General features: G+C 35.7%; 1 protein-coding gene across 2 annotated transcripts in view; it reads left to right on the forward strand.

Moving 5' to 3' along the window:
- Positions 1-24,162, forward strand: part of ARHGAP32 (Rho GTPase activating protein 32) — a 168,545-nt gene that overhangs the window by 136,129 nt on the left and 8,254 nt on the right. For both annotated transcript variants that reach the window (XM_036277053.1, XM_036277052.1), the window contains 8 exons: positions 11,362-11,511; positions 16,027-16,129; positions 17,438-17,582; positions 18,027-18,109; positions 19,508-19,615; positions 20,192-20,337; positions 20,956-21,151; positions 23,362-23,507. In XM_036277053.1, coding sequence (XP_036132946.1) covers positions 11,362-11,511; positions 16,027-16,129; positions 17,438-17,582; positions 18,027-18,109; positions 19,508-19,615; positions 20,192-20,337; positions 20,956-21,151; positions 23,362-23,507 — 1,077 coding nt within the window. The remainder of the gene's footprint in view (positions 1-11,361; positions 11,512-16,026; positions 16,130-17,437; positions 17,583-18,026; positions 18,110-19,507; positions 19,616-20,191; positions 20,338-20,955; positions 21,152-23,361; positions 23,508-24,162) is intronic.

Raw genomic sequence — 24,162 nt, forward strand, 5'->3', positions numbered from 1 at the left:
CTTTTACCACATACAAAAGCTATGTATTTAGATATTACAGGATAGTACCAGATACACTAAAGAAAGGGGATTGAAATATGAATATTATATCATCTTGATAATTAGAGCTAAGTAATTATAGAAGAGAGGAAAGGTATAAAGTGTCATTATTCTGAGAACCCTTACTACATTTAGAAGTCATTGCATGAATAAAATGGGAGATTCATTAGATTTTATTTAAATTAAACTGTTCTTATGACAAGCTGTTGTGGACTGAATTCTGGTGATCAGATACTGGTTTATAAAATGAACTTAAATCATTTAGACAGTGATGCTAACACAGGCTGAGTTTAAATTAGTTAACCCATGTAAAGCGCTGGCAGGTAATAAGCATTCCATAAATGTTAGCTAAACTGTCATTACTGTTAACGATGGTACTGTAGTTTCTGCATTTTCTTTCGATTTTTGTTGGATATCTGGTTTAGGATTCAATTTTTCTTTTTCTTCATCTTGCCTTTGTAGGACTGGGAACAGGCCAGTGGGTGGAGCAGGGAGAAGGCCGATTTACAGAGACAGAAAGTCACTCTTTCTTGTACATGTCCTATTTCACAAAAAACACACTTACTCTGAGTTTGGTTTGTAAGACATTTTTTTATTCTGATAAGGAGGGTGTTTTTCGTAAGACTAAAAGAAAACAAAACACAGTACCAAAATTATTCAATTGTATTTTCAGTTATTGGCTTAAAGAACTTCCTTATCATTATTCATCCTCAAAGCTTTATTTATGTTAAAACTCTTGTATGTTATGAAAAAGGAAAAGTTACAAGAGATTCCATATTTCAGATACTGGAAGCAGTGTTTTTAGTTCAGTTGTTTTATATTTGAGTCATGTGTCAGAATCTTGCTCAACTATCTAGAATTTGTCTTTAAAGGGTTTGTAGAGTTATTACTCTAGTGAATCACAGATTAATTTCTAAGTTCAATTATTTTCAAATAAAGCCCTGTTAGTTTATTTTTAACGAATTTGATATATTCAAAGCTATAACCTCAGTAAGAATGATGCACATTTTTCTAAGCGAGCACGCTGACGAAACTGGTTCTAGAGCAGTTTCCCAGTTCCCAAAGGTGCTCTCAGGTGACAGGACAGGGCATGCTAACGATAAATTAATGTTTGTGTCTCTTACCAATAAATTTGAAAATAGTAACAATTTACTTTAACTGTTGAATTAAGACTGTAAATGTAAATCTGTCATACTTCTTTGCTGCTATTTAAGGCATCAGCAACCTATTACAGTTTTTTCTGTTTTTAGAACTCTTTGACTACACCTGTACTCTATAGATTTTTTTAATGATTGTATTTTTTTTACTAAAAGTCCCTTCTAATACGTTTACAGAATTCCTGTGATTATCACAATTTCTAAGAGGGAATTTTGCCGTGGCTTAAGGCTTTTGTTTTGAAATTTATTACTTGCCTTCTCAAGTCTCCCCTACTCATTTCTAAGTCTCCCCTGCAAAGGACACAGGGGAAGTAGGAGTAAAGGGCACTCACCATATAAGTATAAAAGCAAGACTTTTAATAGTGTATATAAATTTAGCTTGCCACATTTAAAACTTAAAAATTATATAAGACAAACTAAGTGATCATCTTAATAAATACAGTGAGATCATTTGATAACAAATTCAGTCTTGTTCATTTCATGTATCTTAGAAATTAGAACTAGGGAATTTCTTTAATATATTTAAGATTTCTACCCCAAAACCTCAAGAAGATTTTATTCTTAGTAGTGAGACATATAAGAAACAATCTATTTAAAATCAGGGAGCAGCAGATAATCATTTATTGGAGGATTAGTGAAATTAGACAAAAAGAAATAAAAGTATTAGAGAGGAAGAAGCAAATCTGTATTCTTTGCGGATGATTGTCTACAAATCCAGAAGAATCTACAGTCAAATTATTAGAAATAATAATAGAATTAAGCAGGTTGTTGAATAAAAGATAAATAACAGAACCCCAATAAAAGCACTTAACATTTATTAAGCTTTTTTCTAACACTAAGTACTTTATAATCTATTTAATCCTCAGACAGCTCTGTGAGGTAGTTACTATTTTTTACTTTTTCATAGATGAAGAAAATGCGGGGCTGAGAATTCAGTTATACAGCCAGGGGTCTTGGGCACAGCTGGAATCCTAGCAGTCTGATGCACCATGCTGGCTGCATTTCTGCACACTAGTAATAAATGATTAGAAAATATAATTTAGAAAATAGTTCCATTTACAAAGGCAACAAAAATCATAAAGGTCCTAAGAATATCTGTGACAAAAGTATGTAAGATCTTTATGGAAAAAGTTTAGAAAAATTTACTGAAGGACATAAAAGAATCTTAAATAAGTGGAGAGAAATACTGTGTTCATGGATGGGAAAGTTTATTATCATAAAGAGGTCAGTTCTCCAAAATGATCTATAATTCAGGGCAGCTTTAATCAGATTCCCAACACTTTTTTTCCTTTTATAATTTAACAGACTGATTCTAAAATTCATATGAAAGAGTGAAGGGCTAAAAAATATAAAGGCAATCTTTCCAGATATTAAGACTTATAAAGTCTTAGAAATTAAGAAATTGAGATATTGATGGAAAGGTAGACTGATAGATTTTTCTTATATACTATATGAATTTTTTATATAAGTATCAATCTTGCAAATCAAAGAGAGGATCATTCAATAAAAGGTGAGGAAACAATTGCTTATGTAGAAGGAAAAAATTAACTTGATTGTATGTCTACCTCGCCCCAAACAAATAAAAAAGTTTAAAGTCAACTAAACATTTTAAAAAATGAAAAAGTTTTTTAAAAAGGGGGGCTTGAAATAGGACATGTTTAAAACCTTGGGTAAGGAAAGATATCTTAAAGCAAGGAAACCTGTATTTTTTGACATGCAACATTGTATATACAATGAAAGATAAGCCATAGACTGAGAGATGTTTATAATGTGTGTAATTGACAAAGGATTCATTTCCATATTATATAAAGAATTTTTTGCCTATAATTAAGAAAACGACAACCAAATTGTAAAATGGGCAAAGGGTATGAACAGTAATTTCATTGAAGAGGAACATTGACTGGCCAGTAACCATATGGAAACAATGTATAACCCATTAGCAAGCCCAGAAATACATGTTGAAAAGAAATAAAATTGCATACTAATCAGATTGGCAAAAATGAAGACGTCTGATAGAACTAAATAGGACAAGAACTGAAGAATGGTGACTCAAAAATACATTCTGTGGGAGTATATACTGGTAAATTACTTTAGAGCATATTTTTGCAAAGTTGAAATACGGTTGAAAATAGGCACTGGCTGGGTAGCTCAGTTGGTTAGAGCATTGTCTCAGTATGACAAGGTTGTGGGTTCTGTCCCCGGTCAGAGCACATACAAGAATCAACCAGTGAATGCATAAATAAGTGGAACAACAAATTGATGTTCTTTTTCTTTCTCTCTTTCCCTTCCTCTCTCAAAAATCAATCAGGAAATGAAATAGAGAAGTATGGTTGAAAATAAAATTCAACCCAACAAAATTCTGCTCCTAAGTATGAGTGTCAGAGAAGTTCTCTCACTTGTGCTCAGGGAGACAGGCACTTAATGAGATTTTTCAGTGCATTATTGATTGTAATAATAAAACCTTGGAAACTCTAAACGGCAGTCAATGGGAGAGGAAATATAAGTTGTGGTGTGTATACTTTTATTAGTTTCTTTGCTCTTGATTACCCAGGGTAATTGTGACACCAAGCCTATTTTCTTCTGATTGTGTTTTTCAATTAGTTTGTCCTGAAAATAGTCTCTGAAGACTTACATTCATACACAGCTAGTGAGCTACAGGCCAGTGGTCTTTTCAGTAGTAACCAGGTTAAAACTAAGCATACAATAGGCTTTTCGTCTCAGCAGATTTTGTCTTTTTTTTTTTTTTAAATTCAGTTTTTAGATATTCTTTTGAAGAGCAGAATTTTTAACAATATTAGTTCATGTATATAACAAAGTAAGAAAAAAAATCAATTTGACATTGCTCAGAAAAGATTTTCTCTTCGTATTTATTGGTATGATTAGTTACATTGAAATGTCTTAAATAAAAGCAAACTTACGGAATTTCATATTAAAATTCAAATCATTTTCTATTTATTTAACAGACAATAGTTCTTTTCTCTTCTTCGTGTGTGTGTGTGTGTGTGTGTGTGTGTGTGAGCTTTGGATTTGGTTTTGTCTTTCCATGAGGTTTATATGAAATATCTCAGTCCATTTTCTTCTGGTAGCATCGTATCTTTATTTGCCTATGCAAGTTCCATCCTTTTCTTCCCTCTCTTTTATGTTTTTATTGTCACAAATTGTGTGTTTGTTACCAAATTGAAGTAGCCAAAGTTATTTTTAATGTTTTTCTTCCCCCTTTAACCTTTCTGCTATACTTAAGTGTTTAATGCCCCAATGTGAAATATAGTTGCAAGTTTCTGCTTCTGTTTTCACTTTACTCAAAGTTTTGTATACTTTTGTCTTTGTTTCAAGTAGGAGAGCTCCTTTCAATTAATTTTCTTGTAATGTAGATCCTGTGTTGGTAAATTCTCTCAGCTTTTGTTTGTCAGGGAAAACCTTTCTTTCCCCTTAATATCTAAAGGATAATGTTCCTGGTGCTTTTTACCTCTCAATATTTTGAATATATTATTCTGCTCTTGGCTTATAGAGTTTCTGCTGAGAAATATGATGTTAGCCTGATGGGAGTTTCCTTTTAATTTTTTTTTCTTTATTGATTTTTAGAGAGGAAAGGAGAGAGAGATAGAAACATCGATGAGAGAGAACATCAATCGGCCACCTCCTGCATGCCCCCCACTGGGGACTGGGCCCACAACCTGGGCATGTGTCCTGACTGGGAATCGAACAGGCGACTTGATGCATGGGTCGATGCTCAATCACTGAGCCACACCATCCGGACATGGGGTTTCCTTTTTAGGTTACTCTCCCCTCTCACTGCACCCCACTGCTGCCTTTAGAATTTTTTCTTTGACTTTTGTCAATTTAAAAATATATGTATTTATTGATTTTTGTTGTTGTTGTTAGAGAGAGAGAGAGAGAGAGAGAGAGAGATTGATTTATTGTTCCACTTACCTATGTATTTAATGGTTGATTCTTGTTTGTGCCCTGACTGGGATCAAACCTGCAACCTTGGTGTATGGGTAGGTGATCTAACCAACTGAGCTACCTGGCCAGGGCTGTTTTTGTTTTTGTTTTTGTTTTTGTAGTGTTACCTTGGTTGTTTATGGTTTTGGGTGTGTTGTTCTTCTTCGTACTCATTTGAAGTAGTGATCACCTCTCTTATTTAGGTACCATTTTGATACTAACAATTCAGCAGGTTGGTGATTAGAGGTCTTTTGGGGTTTTTTTGGTGGATGGTGTGCTATAGTACAAGTTTTTTTCTCTTATGTGAGCGCTATTTGTGCCTGTGGGTTATCGGTGCCCTGCCTCTGTCTGCTTCTTGGGGGTATGGGGAGAGGGTGGATGTGGGAAATGTTACTGTGGTCATAGGAGTCTTGGCCTGGGTGACTTAGTGCCCCTGCTGTGTCTGGGTTACTTGAGTCTTGGGGCACCACCACTGTGGTGGGAGATGTGGCAGTTGAGAAGGGAGCCGAGTTTGCCGTGAGCACACCCACACACACCTGCCGCTACCTGGTTTCCTGTGGCTGCTGACACTACGGTGGTGTGGCCAGGAGGCTGGAGATATATTTTCATTGCTACTACCAGGTCTCCCATGGTAGGAGCATTGCCACTGTTTGGGGAGAGAGCCAGATCTGGACACTGTGGTTGCTGCTGCCTCTTTTAGCCTCTGCCGGGCGGGGCTGTGTTGTAGGGGCTACACCCCGACTCTGCCACTGCTACCATGTTGGCTGGTGCTGTGGGTTCAACTGAGGTGTCTGGGGAGTCAGTTTTGAGTTCTGTCTCTTCACCATTCTGCCTTCCCTATGTGTGCCAACACTCCCCCTTAGATGTACCACTCTGCATCTTTTAGGAACCTCCTCGCTGAGCAGAGGAACCTTTGTTGTGTTATAAATGTCCTACTAGCTGTAGATCGAAGGGGAGAAAGATACAGAGGGGTCCTCTCACTCTGCCATGATGATCAAAGCATTTCAAAGTATGCAACAGAGACTTAGGATTTGGGAGATTATAAGAGACCCTTAAATATCATGTAGTCTAGTTGCCTATACTTCTGTTCCCCTCTGTTAAATTTCCACCAAATGGTCATTTAATCTGTGTTTGAAAACTTAGAGCAAAAGAAAGATTTGTGTACAACTGTGAAAATCCATGGAACACACTACATATTATGCTTATACTTTATTATATTCTAGGTTTAATCAGGACAGTCTCTTCAGGTATTGTGGATCCCACTTCTACCCTCTCATTTTGTCCGCTTGATGCTCTGAATTTGTTACAGAATTTAGAATGTGATGCATGTAATTAAATAAACATAATGCTGAGGCCATTAACTAGCACAAATCATCCTTTAATTTCCTGAGAAATTAATTCAAACCCAAACTTTTCTCAAACCATTCTAGGAGATTTCTGAGACTGAATTTAGAGAACTCTAGTTTAGGTGAAGTATTATGAAAAAGTAAGAATTCTTTGGTTTTGCTAGAGAAATATTATACTTGTGTAAGTAAAAACACCCAGTGCCCCACTTGTCCATGTCAAAGTTCACTGTGGCTTACTGAACTGCCTGTCTTTAGTGTAGCCCTATAAACTGGTTATTGGTGCCATAAAGATTCGCCTTGGAGAGGTTGTTTATCATACTGTTAAAGCTTTCAACTACTGGAGAGACTGGTTTGGTTGGGTCTGTCTCAAGTTTGAAAAGAGATTGTCAGTGTAAAATCTGTCATGACTAAATAATGTGGAAGTAGTTAGCATTGTAGCACATGCCACGTTTTAACTCTAGAATAGGGAAGTTGAATATAAAATGGTGTGATTTGCTTTTGTCTAAGTATTGTTTTGTGTTTTACTTTTTATGTATTTTATCTGTGGAAGTGTCTCAAATCCAGCATATTTGGTAGACCTTAACCTTAAGACCCTTACACTGCATCTTAATGTTCCTCGTTGAAATGTTTTCATAAGCATGTAACTGTCCGAAACCAAATCATTTTGCCTCCTTCAGTGGAAATCTTAGGAGATTATTGATAGTATTTCAGAATTTTGTTCCTCAAAAGATGGTTTTATTAGTTTGCTATAAGGCAGTGGGTGGGGCACACTATCTAAAATAAGGATTCTCAACGGCCGCACAAGGGTGCAAGTCCAACCCTTTCGCGTCTCTGCCCCGCCCCCAGTCTCAGCATGGCTTCTTCTGAATGTTCTTAGTCACTAGACTTCAGTTAGTCTTCAGGTGGTTATCCAGGTTGATTGTTTATAATTTACTTGTAATTTTGCTGTGGTCTTGGAAGAAGATGAGTGTAACTACCACCTACTTTGTCACCATCTTGGAGCCCCTATAAATTTTAAAAATTTTTAACTTTTTGACTTTTATGTAGTAACTCTTTGCTTAAAACACAAACATTGTACAACTGTACAGAAATCTTTTTTTATATTCTTATTCTATATGCTTTATTCTACTTTAAAATTTATTTATTTATTTTTTTACTTTTTAAACTCTTTTGTTAAAACGAGGACAAACGCACACATTAGCTAGTTTATGGAGGGTCAGGATCATCAGCACACTGTCTTCCGCTCCACATCTCACCCCACTGGAAGGTCTTTAGCAACACACCTGTGGAGCTGACCTCTGTGACAGAATGCCTTTTTCTGAATACCTTCTTCAGCACCTGCCCGAGGCCCTTCTCCAGGTGTCCCTCTGTTAAGGCGCATACCATGGTGGTTTGCTTGTTTTTTGTTTTTGTTGTTACTGTTTTAACATTAGATTGGCTTGTAAGCAGATAATGCACCATAAACATTCCTCTCTATCAGTAGAAACCTTTTGGTGTTGGGGGTCTATGTTTTCAAACTTTTCAAGGAGCTTATTGAGGTCTGCAGAAGCTTCTACCAAGTCCTTTCCTGTGAATTTTCTTGGGCTTTTTCTTATGGGACCACCATCGTATATGTGGTTTGTCATTGGCATGACTGTATTTTATTTTATTTTATTTTATATTGGGGGGGTGGTCTGGCCCACAACCTGGGCATGTGCCCTGACCAGGAATCGAACCAGCTACCTCTTGGGTCGACGCTCAAGCACTAAGCCACACTGGCCGGGCTGGCATAACTGTATTTTAATTTTGAGTTTGTGTTCACATTTCCAACTCAAAGTTGACATTAACTTAGTTTTTGATTACTATATTCTGGAAGTTACTTCATATCAGTAGGTAAAAATACTTCCTTTTTTTTTTTTTTTTTTTTTAAGGCCAAACAGCAATACCCTCTGTGCAGATGTATTATAGTTTATTCAGTCAATTCCCTATTAACATTTGGGTTTCTAATACACATATTTGCTTATTTTTAAAGTAACCTTTCAAAATGTTTGAACTATTCAGTGTGTTCTTAATGCATAAAATCCAAGTTCTGTACTATGGCCTCCAGCGCCTGGCTTTTGTGTAACTCTGCATGCCGTCCTTTTTGCTCACTACAATCACATGTTCCGATTCAGATGTGACCTCCTCAGATCTTCTCACCACCCTATTCAGTGTAATTTCTTTCCTCTCATTGCTATTGCATGACTCTCTATTCCCTTACTAGCAGTTAAAAGCAATGTGATGTTACCTTGTCTTAAAACGTGGGCAGTGTCATATAGTGGCGAAGAGCTTTGGTTTTGAGCCAAACCACCTGACTTTGAGTCCTGGTTATGGACCTTGTACATGTTAGTTAGCAGTCTGGCTGAGTTTCTTCATCAAAATATGGGGATAATAATAGTATTTTCCTTATAGGGGTCTATGAGAAATGAATGACTAATAAATATAAACACTTGTGCAGTTGCCAGCACTTAGTAAGTGTAAAATAAATGCTGACTGTGTTAACATTATTGAACTGTCCTTTGTCTTTCTCCCTTCAGTACACTCTGTGACAGCAAGGACATTGTCTCACTGTCCCCCAGTGTAATCCCAGGAGTCAGAGCAGTTTCTGAGATATAGTCACACTTACATATTTGCTGCTGAACGGATAATATTAAAATTCAATTCCCATTCCTTTGCAACATTCTTGGAAATCTGACACTATAAGAGTCTTATATACATTCATCTTATGCAATGTCAAATTCAGCAGATATTGTCATCAAATTCTGCATGTAAATATGAAAGCCTATTATGAATGTGTATCTTGGAAATTCTGGCCAATTATTAGAATTAGGAAAAAACTCAGAAATGATTTCTGTCAGAAAGGATAGAATTACCATTATCTCCTTTGACACAGTTATGTATCCATGAAATCCAAAAAGACCAACTGAAATTCTTCTAAAATTGCAGAGAGTTTAGTAAATGATTGTATTTGAGCTATACATAAGTTATTTTCTAGCATATCAGTAATTACCAGTTAAGGCTATGATTGAAGAAAAATATTATTCTACAAGATCAGCCAAAAAAGGTAATATACCTAGTAAGATTTCTAACTAGACATATGTAGAGTGTGTGTTCATAAAGAAAATTAGAAAATGTTGCTGAAAAATATAAAAGGTTTAGAAAAATGACATGCCCTGTTTCCAGGTGGAAATATTGTAGAAATTTAAATTCTTCCAAATATATAATTTTAATGTTAATATATTAAAATATATAAATATGTTACATTATTACCAACCAAACTCATTTGTATTTTTTTGTAAATCTTGTCAAAATTATTTTTAAGTTTATGTAGAAAATGTTTGAGAGTGGACACTTTAACCAAGATTTGTAACACACAATCTACTATCAAAAACGGGAGAATAAAAGTCATATCAGTCCAATAATTTTTAATATCGTAATATGAAATGTGGGACATACTTCTATAGTTACCGAAGTGTGCTATGCATGTCTCACGAGCAGATAAATTAGCACATCATTTAATTTTATAGCAAGGAGTCTCAATACCAGAGAGGTCGTTAACCCAGAGTTTCAGAGCATGTCAGAGATAGCATCAAAATTAAACTGATGATTCTAAGTAAATTTTAAAAATTGATATAGAAAAAATAAATTTACCATTTAATCTGTGTATAGTCTAGGATGACTACCTTGTCTCAGTTTGGCCAGGACTTTCCTGGTTTTAGCACTTAAAGTCTCCTGTCTCAGGAAAGCTCTCAGTTATGGGCAAACCAGTTACAGTGAATTACCCCTGTACAGTACAGTTCATAGAAAAGATGCTGATGTCTGTAAATAGTGTTTCACATTAAATGAAAAGAAATACATGTCAAATGTTTGATCTGGTCTGGAGTAAACCATTTAGTGGTCCATCTAGGATACAAGTTACTCTTGGCAACAGGATTTCTGTAGGAGGCTTCATCAGTTCAGGGGATTTAAGATTTGAGTTCACTCAAGAATCTACAGTAGGATTCAGTAAGACTTCTAGTAATCATCTGCAGACTGAGTAGGAGGATTGAGGCCATGTGGCTTAGCCTTCTATCCAGCAACTAATCTCTGAGCTTATGATATTTACTGTATGTTGAATTTTAGAGTAATTTACCCTGTAAGCTGCACTTAGGGATTTGTTTACATTTAAATCTTTCACTGTTGTCTTTCAAATAGTCAGTGTAAATATTTTACTGTGTATTAATTTACTTATATCTTGCCTTGATCTACAAAGGATTTACAATTATATATTTAGTATACTCTCAATGAACGTTAATAGAAGATACGATTTTTTTTTGATGTGTGTATGTTTTGTATTTATATAGCAGTTATTTTGACAAGTGTGTTCTGTATCACAATGAGATTGTCCTCTTTATAAAATGAAAAAGAGGGAGGATTTTTTTGTATGTTTTACTTTCCAGGTTATAATTGCCATGAAAATTTCTAACCACCAAATAACTATTTTTAGAAATTGACCAGAAAGGAAAATCACACTTCTCACTTATTATGAAAATCTCCAAAGTAATATATTAGAGTAAAACTCAAGTACCACTTGTAATCCTGTAGCATCCATAGGCATGCATTAGGAAAATGGCTTGTTTACCACTCATGGATAACAATTTTTAAATTTTCTCACAATTCCATCAGGTAAGATCACAGACTGGTAACAAGACAGTGCAAGATTGTGATGTTATGCTGAAAATGTTCTACAGAATATAAAGTGTATTTTTCATAGTTTATTTTGCTGTCAGCCTGTCGAGATCTCCATTTCTTTTCCTACTAAGTGAAAATGTAATCTCTTGCTACAACTAAAATATTTTCTCTTTGTCACTATTTTTTAGTGTCTAAAAAGCACGGCAAGCTCATTACTTTCTTACGCACATTCATGAAGTCTCGTCCAACGAAACAGAAGCTGAAGCAGCGGGGGATCTTGAAGGAGAGGGTGTTTGGTTGTGACCTAGGAGAGCACCTTCTGAATTCTGGTTTTGAAGGTAAAAATAAAATTTATAATCTTATAATTTTAGTTTCTAACCTCTTCATATTGATTTTTTTGTAACCAATTATGCGGTAGATTAGGCAAGTAATATCTGTCCCATTCAAGTTCAGCAGAGTGTATTAAACATTCTCAGGTCCTTAATTATGGTGGAGTATTACATGTTGTAAAGACTTTGTGGATTTTTTCTTAGTTTTCCTGATTTTTTAATTAAAAAGAAGAAAAAAATACTAGAAGAATATTGTAAATTAATTTAATGGTCTTAGAAGAGAACACTGTGCTATAGGCTGATCCAAAGGAAAAAGTCTGTTCAAGTGATTAGAAAAACAAAAAAGAAGTTAATTGGTGACATTAGAGTGTAATTATAATTTGATAAACTTTGAAGACTGAGGTCAGATATATTCTGGTTGGCATATTAAAATAATATTGGGGATGATAAAAATGAAGAAAAAATATTAATATGAGGGATACCTTTTGAATATTCAAATAAGGACTCAACAGAAAAAGGGAAACCGAAGTTTATCAACTAAAATTTTAATTAGGAAAGAAAATGGTCTTTAATATTAAATTGATTTATTAGTTTGTCTTTGATTTAATAAGTGTATGAGGAATTAAAGTTTTTTTTTTTAACATTTTGACACTTTATATATACTGTATATAGTCTATAACTAGTCATACCGGGTGTATGTGTGTGTATACACACATACATATATAAATAGAACTGTTTCAAAGCCTAAATTAAAACAAGTTGAAGTATATAATATTTTTAAGTCTAAGTGAAAACAATTAGAATAATAATCCTGAGAGAGAAGAAGGATATATTGGCTATATGTATAAAATTGTGAGGAGAGAGGAGATATAGGTATAGATAGATATATAATGTGTATAGTTATTCTTCCGCATGGTTATCCTATGTTAGTTGGGACTTCAAAATATAAATATATTAAATACATTTTGCATCATATTTTTCTAAGGAGGCCCATATCAGTGTAATGTTTTGCTAGGTGACTCATTCTCTGAATTGTGTTTCTAGTGAACAATCATCTTTAAGAGAGATTATCCTGTTAACACTTTCTGAATTTTCGAGCACCTCCCTGTTGGGTCAAGAGAAAAACCTGACCTATTTCTTCTATACAGAGTGTTGTAAGAATTTGTGTAGGAGCCTGACCAGGCATTTTAAAAATTCTTTTGTGATCCCTGGTGCCAGAATTCACTCAGGGTGATCTTACAGTTTCAGCTAGCACAAACCACAGTGCTTATAATTGAGCTGATTAAAAGTTACGTCACAGTTATTTACAGAACTCATTTTTTTGTTAATCTCCCCACATGGTATCTTTCTTGGATAGGTCAAACTAATTTGCCATTTACTTGGACATTCTTAATTACAGTCAAATGTTTTTTGTTTCTTTTTCTTTTTGTATATCTATTTTCCTTTTTGTATTTCTTTTGCAATTTTGATCAGCCTTGCTTAAATGTGATGATTAATAGAGGGAGTGTTTTTCAGTTTGCTTGCCATGCTCATTTGCTTTCACACATCAATTCAGCAAGTTTTAGTTGTACTTAGAAGTTTCTGGTGTGTTTCCATTCTTAAGTATGATAGGAGAGAATGGATGTCAAGATTTAAAAAACAAACAAACAGGTTTAGTAACTACAGTGTTCATGCATTCCATAACTATGATAAAACGAGTTTTCAAATGTCACCGATTTTTTTTCCCTGTATTGATTTTAAAGAGAGAGAGGAAGGGAGAGGGAGAGGGAGAGAGAGAAAGAAACATCGAAGAGCAAGAACATCAGTTGGCCGCTTCCTGCATGCCCCCCACTGGGGATCGGGCCCACAACCTGGGCATGTGCCCTAACTAGGAATCTAACTAAGGACCTCTTGGTGCATGGGTCGACGCTTAACCACTGAGCAACACCAAGGACATTTTTCCATTTTTTCAGACAGAGAGGGAGGGAGAGAGAGGAAGTGAGAGAGAGAAACATCGACGTGAAAGGGACACATCGAGTGGCTGCCACCCGCACGACCAACCAGGGCCGGGGACAAACCGCAAGGAAGGTGCATGCCCTTAGCGGGAACCAAACCCAGTTCTCTCTGGACCGCAGGCCGACGCTCTAACCGCTGAGCCAAACTGGCCAGGGCAGGACTTGTTTATTTGTTGCAGATATTTGAAACTGAATTTCCTTAAAATGAAATTTCAAATGAGATTGCTTTAAAAAAAAAAAAAAAAAAAAAAAAGCAAGGACTTAGTAGGAAACTACATAGATAAAACTGTATTTGGCACAAAATATAAAATATATTTTAAAACTGAAGTTGAGGAAACTCTGCAACCTGAACTTATTTCTGTGTTTGAGGTTTTTTGAACTATTCTTTTTATAATAGTTAAAAAACAAACAGGGATTTTATAATCAGAGCTCAATAGCAAGAAAACAAGGCTCAAATAACCTCTGAAATTTATCCTTTAATCATATTTTCCTAATCAAAAATTACAGTGTACATTCTAATAACACTATACCAAGGTACTCCTGGCCTGGAAGCCACCACCCTGAGAATGAAACTTGACTTTTTTACTTGTGTTAAAGAAGGCTCAGTTTCCTCTCTGTAAACTGGAGGTGGTGATAGAACTTTTCCCATAGGGTTTCTGTGAGAGTTAAGTGAGGGTATCCATTATAAAACACTTAGCCTGGAACATACTACATGTTCAATAATATAGCTGCTTAACGAATTCATTTAGAGCTAAGGAGTTTACATTTTAACTGTAAGTTATAGGACTTGACCATTTTAAAAGTGGAATGCAGGAAGGACAACAACAAGCAGGAAAACCAAGGAAGAGTCTGTAGAAATAATAAATGACTGATTTACAGCAAGTCCTGGAATAACCTCATGTCTTTCAGCATCATTTTGTTACAATGTTGGTGAGATGCTGCCACAGGAACCTAACTCTTGTTTCTATCAATCAGCCTCTGGTAAAATTGGTTTCATTTTATGTCATTTCACTTAAAGCAGAACCCTTACCAGCACTAAGTAAGTACTTACTATATACTATAAGTGAAATGCATTAGCTAAAATTATCTTATTAAATATCACTTCATTCACCATTCTGTGTATTTCATCCCTGGTATAGTAGTAGTTTGCAGACCAAATAATATTTGTCTAAGGACTTCTTTTCAGGGATTTTCACTAATACTATCAAATGAACAGTTACTAAAAATGTATCAGTCTGTATTGCAAAACAAAGTTCAAATTTCAGTTATTGTACATTTTTGAATGGTCATAACAATTTTTATTATATAGTTTGAATGTTCTTTTCTAGACTATAGGCCCCGAATAGTTGCCCATTTCTGTCAGATATTCAGTGAAGTAACTGGAGAGAGTACCTTCTTTTCTTTCAATTTATTGTCAGAGTGCTCTTTATAATGAGTTGATAACATTAAGTCACAAGGTCAGTAATTATAATGTAAAGATAGTCAGGAAATTAAGATTTTTATCTACTTGAAATTGCCTTGACCTTTGCATTATGTTGGTGTTTTATTTATTGGATAAAATTAGAATTAGCATTAACTATGAAAAAATAAAAGAAACTTTTAAAAGTGAAAAATTATAGCACTTACAGGCAACTATCTTATTGGGATACACATGTAACCTTTTTTTTTTTAATCCTCTCCTGAGGACATTTTTCTATTTTTGTTCAGATAGAGTGGGAGGGAGGGAGAGGAAGAGAGAGAGAGAGAGAGAGAGAGAGAAACACCGACGTGAAAGGAACACACTGAGTGGCTGCCTCCTGCACAACCCCAACTGAGGCCGGGGACAAACTGCAACCGAGGTACATGCCCTTAGTGGGAACCGAACCCGGGTCTTTCTAGATGGTGGGCCGACGCTCTAACCACTGAGCCAAACCGGCCAGGGCCACATTTAACTTTTTATATCCATTTGCTATATATGAAATTCAGCTATGTGTTTTTTTTGTTTTGTTTTTTTTCTTAATCTGGTATGGTGTTAGGACTGACCAGTTCACTTTACTGTTACAACATGACCTAAATGAGCCTATGTAGAAGACCTCCCTAATGCCGCGACCCTCTAATATAGTTCCTCATGTTATGGTGACCCCCATCCATAACATTATTTTCGTTGCTACTTCATAACTGTAATTTTGCTACTGGTATGTCGTAGGCGACTCCTATGAAAGGGTCGTTCAACCCCCAACAGGGTCGTGACCCACAGGTTGAGAACTGCTGCCTTAGAGAGACTGTCTTAATAATGTATGGACTCTTTCACTTACCTGAAGGGAACGAGATAGAGCCAATCTTGATTATTCAGGAAGTAGTTATCTGTTGAGATGTGAAATTAAGTAAACATGCCCTCATCATTTTTTGTAGTAGATTAACTTCATCCCTTATAACTTTCATTTGTGAATTTTATTTTGCTGATGAGAACTAAAATAGTCACATTTTTTGATGACTCTGTTTTAGCTGACTACTCTCAATTTAATCCATGTCTTTAAAATTTTTTCTTTAGTACCCCAGGTTCTTCAAAGCTGTACAGCATTCATTGAGAGATATGGCATTGTGGATGGAATATATCGTCTCTCTGGCGTTGCCTCCAATATCCAGAGACTACGGTAAAACCTTATGTGGCAATTTCTTTTTTATTTCTATTGTAATTCATTAAAATGAAATCATTTCAGAATTAAATCTCTTACATTGATAACCATAATTTAATAAGATAGTTTAGAAAAAAGTAGGAAATAATAAGCATTGTTCGCTGTGTACATTTTCTTAAATGCCATTTATAGTCTCAGAAAATGATGTACGCTTAACCTCTTCAGTATTGTCTGTTGTCTCTTTCTAATGTTTGAAGTATTTAGCAAATTGAATTTGAACCCATGACAACCATGGCAGATGAAATTTACATTATAATAGAATTATTCTTTAGTTATTAATTAAAATTAATGAGAGAAACTTTTTCTAATCTCCTTTGATACTAGTTAGTATGTGCTCAAGTATGCATATGTTACGTATTTCACATTCTCTTTCATTGTCTTCTCAGACAGAAAGCATGGTATACTACTCTAACAATAGAAATTTTGGTTTTACTCAATCTCTTAGATTCTATTCCATTCCTAATGTGTTATTTTTCTTTAATTTTTACTGTGGTGCGGGGAAATTGCCATTACTCTGTAGGGGTTATAATAGTCTAATTGACTGCAGAACTCATTGCTGTTTTCAGGACTACGTATTGGAAGATACTTCAACTGATCCTTATACTAAAGACAGTTTCAGTCTTGACTTTCACATGCAGCAAATCTCATATTCACTAATAAATCCACATACACTAATCCTCTGGGTCGATAAGTGGCCTCGTGCCTGTAGATTAATATTAATTAACCTCCTGGAGAGTGAGCTTAATCTGTTTTAGCATTCTGAGCACAACTTTTATTCACTTCAGTGTTATAGATTTTATCGTATATTAAAATTTGGTGTTAGCTGGGAATTGGTTTATATTGTTTCTGGCTTTCTTATTCCTCTTTAATAAAGCATTCCTGAACCATACTTCTTGTATCTGAGGGATGTCTATGCATAGTTGTTCATGGACCAGCTGCCATTCAATCCTAGTTTCCAGAATTGCCAAAATATCAGATATTCAAACCATTAGGAATTGAGTCTATGTATTAAGAGCTGCTCACTCATGCATTTCAGAGATTGTTGTCCATTTTGATATTAAAGCCATGCCCTTCATTTTCACATAGAAAAGCAGCTGTCTTATGATCAGACATCCAATTACTGTGGAAGTCCAAATATAATCATTTGGACAAAACATAATTCACCGAGGTAGAGGGTAACAGTTTGGGCCTATGCTTTGTGTTTTAAAGTCATATTCTTGCTTTTCCCTTAATAAAATAATTCTGTAACTCTGTTGTCTTTGTTAGCCATGAATTTGATTCTGAACATGTCCCCGACTTGACAAAAGAACCGTATGTTCAAGACATCCATTCTGTAGGTTCTCTCTGTAAGCTGTATTTTCGAGAGCTCCCAAACCCTCTGCTCACCTACCAGCTGTATGAGAAATTTTCAGTGAGTACAAGTCATTTTCAGTCAAGTCCTGTTTGGAGTTTTATTCAAGATGTGTAAAAATTGTTTTGGTCATGTAAGAAATAATTCAATGCCTAAAATGACTCCTCTAAAGGAAAGAAAAAAAACAGACAGTCATTGCTAGGTAGTTCATAGTCTTCACTGATTTCACATTTTCATTTTTTTAATTTCTGACTTTGAGCCATTACTCTTATCATATTTAATATTAATTACCATAAAGTTTTTAAAAAATTATCTTTTAATAGATTTCAATGTCCACATAGTGTGGGAAAATTTTACTTCCTTGATAATACGTGATGTTTCCTCATCATTCAACTTCACAGAATAGATAGAATGATTTATTCGAGAGTGAAGACTGAATTGTAAGTGAAGAACTTTGATTTTTACTAACAAAGTCCACTGGTTTATTTAACATTATGGTTACAGGATGCTGTTTCAGCAGCAACAGATGAAGAAAGGCTGATAAAGATTCATGATGTCATCCAGCAGCTGCCCCCTCCACACTACAGGTAAACCACATGCAAAATTCCAGTCAAGTGCTTTTATTCTGTGGGCTTCTAACTAAAGTTTCTTGGAGTTCCAAATATTTAAACTTCCTTTTGTCCATGCATTTATATTTGTTTGTTTGTGTATCCCAAGGGCCTGGCACAGTGCTTGGCATCCAGTAGGCATTTTATAAATGCCGAATAAATGAATACCTGAATGTGTAACTGGATGGTTGACTAAACCTGTTTGTGTGTGTTTGCTTGTTCTGAGACACTTAGAAATATTGCTGAAGGTACTAGGTGTATGACCACATGTGTGTATTACTTTACTTCTGAATTGCTTTAATTCAAAATATGGACACATTGCTGGGTGCCTGTTTACTTGTTTCCTTTTTCCAAACCTCCTTTGTTTTTTTAAATGTATCCAAGCCACCTAGAACCACAAAATCTAGCAATTGTCTCAGAATTCTTCCTGCATGTGATTCGCAGGTGGTCTATAAACCTGTTTTTTGTTTTGATTTATTTTAGGTTTTGTTATTGGTTTTGTTGTTGGTGGTACTTTTTAAAACCCAGTTTAATTTATATGTTAGTTTGGACTCTCAAATATTTTTTCCTTCTATTTGCTTTATATCTATCTACATCTTTCTCTCTCTCTCTCTCTTTCTCTAGATGTCTGGATAGATAGGTATAGATATATAATATTATGTAGATTATATAATATGTTAAATATATTATCTAATATAGTATATATTATATATATTACTATATATTTTAAAGGTTTGAAAGAAAGCAAACTTAGAATGTGTAAGATAAGCCAGGATAATTAGAATTTGGAGTAGGCTTTCTATTCCAAAAGCACATATTTGCTCAAATATTCTCCCCTTGGTTCCCGATGAAATTTACATTTTTAACTCTTTATAGGCTTGTGAAATGTTGTTTTCTTGTATAGAAGAAAAGTGTAAATTCTCTCCTGTTAGCGTGTCTGCTGCAAGTAGAATAGCATAACTTCACGAAACCATTTGTCTAGACTCTGGAGCTGAGGATTCATTTCATTGGTGTCTTAAAACTAGGTATGTGACAGCCAGGAGCAAATGTTCCTAAAGATTGTTTATAAAGTAAGGCTGTTTTTCGCAGAACCAGTCCTGTTAGAAACTTTTTTTCTTGCCTAAGACTTTTTCCTAGTATTCTGTAGATGTGATTATTATTCATAGAATATAAAATTCATAATATTCTTCTGACAGTTCTGTAGTACTAATATGCAAACCTAGCAAGCAGCACAAAATTTGCTGGGGTTTGTGTCGCTCTTTTTCCATGTTGCCATTGAAAACTTACAAATTAATTAGTGGAGCTTTTATGCTCTACAGTGCTACATAATGGTTTGTTACTGTGGTTGTTGTTAATATGTTGTATTTCATTTTCCAGAACACTGGAGTTTCTAATGAGACACTTGTCACTTCTAGCTGACTATTGTTCCATCACAAATATGCATGCAAAAAACCTAGCAATTGTTTGGGCTCCAAACCTGCTCAGGTAAGTTGCATTTGACTGTGACCTTAAGCAGAACTAATCATCTTAGAAAGTCTAATTCATCAGTGTTCCTTAAGGAAAATGGTTTTTGTTGTTGTTGTTGTTGTTAATTTTTACTCAAGGATATTTTTCCATTGATTTTTGGATAGAGTGGGAGGGAGGGAGGAGGGAGAGAGAGAGAGAGAGAGAGAGAGAGAGAAAAACATCCATGTGAGAGAGACACATTGGTTGGTTGACTCCTGCTCGACTCTGACTAGGGCTGGGGATCAAACCTGCAACCCAGGTACATATCCTTGACTGGGAATGGAACCTGCAACCCTTCGGTCCATGGGCCATCACTCTAAACATTGAGTCAAATTGGCTAGGGCCTTAAGGACAATTTTTAAAAGTAAAACAAATCTGTTGTGTTTATGAGTATCTCCCCAAAACAGGCCTTTGGCACTTAGCCAAAGCACTGTGAAAGTGTTCCTTCTTTCTCTTGTTGGTCTGTGATTTACATGTTAAGAAAAAATAAATAAATAAAGCCCTTTTAGACTGCTATGTCTGTTATCTCTGATGGTAATATTGTCTACCCCACAGATCAAAACAGATAGAATCTGCCTGCTTCAGTGGAACAGCGGCTTTCATGGAAGTGAGGATTCAGTCTGTGGTCGTCGAGTTCATCCTCAATCATGTGGATGTCCTCTTCAGTGGGAAAATCAGCGCAGTCATTCAGGAAGGGGCAGGTGCGGCTCACACAGAGTGTTTACTGCCAAGAGCAGGCATCTAAACCTCTAAAGCAATGGACACCTGCATTGCTTATCTCAGTTTAATGACCCTGTCTTTGGTAGAAAACAGCTAATTTATGTCCGTTTTCCAAAAATGTACCATTTAACAGTTATTTTGTGTGTACTTAATGAATACTGCATATTAGACCTTTTGTGGTCTAAGGTCATGACACATTAAAAATTTTATCATCTTACTTATTATTGGTGTAATATTGGTGGTATATAAAGGTGTAATATTATGAAGCAGCAGCAGAAAAATTCCTTCCAAAACTAAAAATACCTGCACAGTACCAGGCAAGGCCTTAAGAAAGGAAAATAGTTAAATTACTTAGGAATTCTAAGTGTGTGTGTGTGTGTGTGTGATCATTAACCTGGCATGTCACCTTCTAGTCCTCACTTAGTATAAAGTCCTATTATTTTTGCCATTTAAAAAACTTAAGAAAATTTAAAACAAGACAAATAGGCAGATAAATGAGTAGACAGATAAACAGATTATACACACACTCATACATATGTACATTTTTTCCCCATGCAGAAAACTTTAAGTCTCTTTATTGTTTTTCTTTCTTTCCAAAGCTTCTCTATCAAGACCCAAATCCCTGCTGGTTTCCTCTCCATCTACCAAGCTGCTGACATTGGAGGAAGCCCAGGCAAGAACACAAGCTCAGGTTAATTCTCCAATTTTGACTGAAAATAAATATATTGAAGTAGGAGAAGGACCTGCTGCACTTCAGGGAAAATTTCATACCATCATTGACTTCCCACCTGAAAGGTAAAGTTCATTAAATCCTCGTTAATGTGAATTCATGACTATGTGTTCTTTTTATTCTACTTTTATATATTTTTTCTTTTACTTCATTTTATTATTATTTCTTCTAGCATCACTGCTTTCATTTCCTTTATTGCATATTTAAAGGTCGCCCCCTTTCAGTTTTTGCTAATTATTTACAGTGTTGCAGTTAACATACTTGGGTGTACGCGCTAGCACATACCCATGATTATTTCCTTAGGTAAACTCTGATTTTTTTTCCTTCTTTATTTTTGAGAGTATTAAAGATGCCCCCCCCCTTTCCACCCCTTTTGCCCTCTTCCCAGTTCCCACCCACCCCAGGCCTTCACCACCCTAGTGTCTGTGTCCAATGGGCAATGCATATATGTTCTTTGGTTAATCTCTTCCCACCCCCGACTTCCCTCTGAGATTCATATTTTAATATTACTATATTGATTCTGGGCCAGTCCTGGGAAAGACTATTCTTTTTTTTATCCTCACCCAAGGATATTTTTTTTGCATTTATCTTCAGACAGAGTGGGAGGGAGAGAGGAGGGAAGAGAGAGAGAGAAACATCAATGTATCGATGTGAAAGAGACACATCGACTGGCTGCCACCCACAGGACCCCAACGACCCCAACTAGAGCCGGGGATAAACTGCAACCGAAGTACGTGCCCTTAGTGGGAACGGAACTTGGGACTCTCTGGTCCGCAGGCCGACACTCTAACCACTGAGGCAAACCGGCCAGGGCAAGACTGTTCTTTTTTGACTATGGATGATACTTCATGGGGAATGACAGAACAGTTTCTCAAAAAGCTTTGTAACACCATGTCATTTTCAATGGAAGAAAGTCAGTTGTACAGGGAAGATTGTTAGGAAAATGAAACATTTCTACGTAGGGTAAGATTTTCCTCTTTGAGATTCATTGTTCAAAAATTTGTTCAGAAATGAACTACATTGGAATGGCTTGTTCAGAAGTAGGAAATGGATAATGGCTTGACTTCGGTCCCACATTAAGTTTAGAATAGACTGGTGCTTCTGGCAGTGTGAGCTCCCAGCTAGCAACACCAGCAGCACTGGGAAGTTACCAGAAATGCTAATTCTTAGCCCTCACCCCGGACCCACAGAATCAGAGACCCTGGGGGCGGGATCCAGCAGTAAATCTGTCATCCAGCCCTCCAGGCGATTCTGATGTGGCTGGACTTTGAGAACCACTACAGTTGACTCAGTGTCCCTTCCAGTTCTGAAATTCTGTTTCTCTAAAGAAATGATAATAGCATGGTTTTTTATATTTTTTAACTAAGATGTTGTAGGAAGACTAATATGTGTAAATTAATTTTGGTATCTCTGTTACTCCTTTGGCTATTACACGTGAACGTCTAGATTTCAATTCCCTGGGCTGGGTAGTACTAGTGAAACTTGAGAATTGATCCTTTCCATTTTTTAGTATACAGTACTTCTAACCTCCTTTCACTTCCCAGGACTAGAAGTGTCCTGACCACAGAAAGCTAGAACATACTGTTACTTTCTTATTCTGAATTTGTCTTTACTGTCTTGAATTTAATTTTAGTTTCATAATATTCTAAAAAATTTCTCTATAGGGTAGTAATTGAGAAAGTAGATACTTCAATACAGATAGACCTGCTTCTAGGAACCCTGACTCCATTATCAACTAGTTTATAACATTGAGAAGTTGACTAGATTCTTAGTGTTGTACTTTCCTTAGTTGTAAAATAAGAATGATAGTCCCTAATTCGTGGATATATATCATTTAAGTGAGATATTACATATAAGGCAGTTAGCACAGTGCCTGGCATTCAATATGAGTTAGTTATTATTCTTAATACTTTTCTTCATTTTTGGCTTAATTCGTTTTAGTCACACCAAGAATCATTTTCATTAACTCTATTTTTGGAGTTTTACTATCTCCTGCTCCCAAATATGTTTTACTCTCACTTATTTTCCAGATTGTGAAGTTAGATCTAAATATGACAATCTGTGTAAAAATTACTTTTGCGAAACGAATTATTAGTATTAAAATCCACAGTTAATTTCCATGTCATGCTTTAGCTGTGCAGTTCAGCTGCATGGACCGGGGAGGTCGGGGGGCTGTGTTGGCTGTACTGTTCAGCTCTTTCCATCATTTGTTCATTTTCTATAAGTAAAAATAGCCCCTTGGATATCTTCATAGAGAGTATTTTCTCTCTCATAGGAGGAGGCCTCAAAATAAAATGAAAAAGTCTCCTGTGGGCAGCTGGCGTTCCTTTTTCAACTTGGGGAAATCGTCATCCGTTTCCAAGCGGAAGCTGCAGCGTAATGAGAGTGAGCCTTCGGAGATGAAAGCCATGGCTCTGAAAGGTCAGTGCCGCCTGTGCCCACGCTGCCCAGGAGCAGTGGGCACGGCCTTCCCCTCCTGCTGTCGTGGCTCTTCTCCCCGAGTCTGTACTGAACACGCTCCGGCAGGGTCTGTCCACAGTGGCGTTGCTCTTTGTGGATTGTCTTCTTTTCCAACTCTTTATCCCCAAATGCACAAATTATATGTAAATATGTAGAATACCTGATTTCTTAGGGAAATCATATGGATTATATGTTTTGTGAACAGCAGTTAAAAATTTGCAACATATTTGTAACATAGTTTGTATATTGTTGATAATAAATAACTGCTGTGGTGTTTAAATTTATCAATGTATATTTTTATAGATATAAAAAAAATGACAAAACCTTGTTTCAATATGCTTTTCAAGTTTATAACTTTTATTACCAAAGAAACTATCTTTTTACTAGATGACTCATTGATGAGAGTATCTCATTGGGTCAAATAAATCTATTTCTGTTTTTGAAATACCACTCTTATTTTTTTCTTAATCCTCACCTGAGGATATTTTTCCATTTATTTTCAGATTGGAAGAGAGAAAGAGAGAGAAACATTGATGTGAGAGAGACACATTGACTGGTTGCCTCCCACACGACCCCGACTAGGGCCAGGGACGAACCTGCAACTCTATGGTCCACA

Source organism: Molossus molossus, unplaced genomic scaffold (genome assembly GCF_014108415.1).
Source record: "Molossus molossus isolate mMolMol1 unplaced genomic scaffold, mMolMol1.p scaffold_m16_p_22, whole genome shotgun sequence".
Lineage (NCBI taxonomy): Eukaryota > Metazoa > Chordata > Mammalia > Chiroptera > Molossidae > Molossus > Molossus molossus.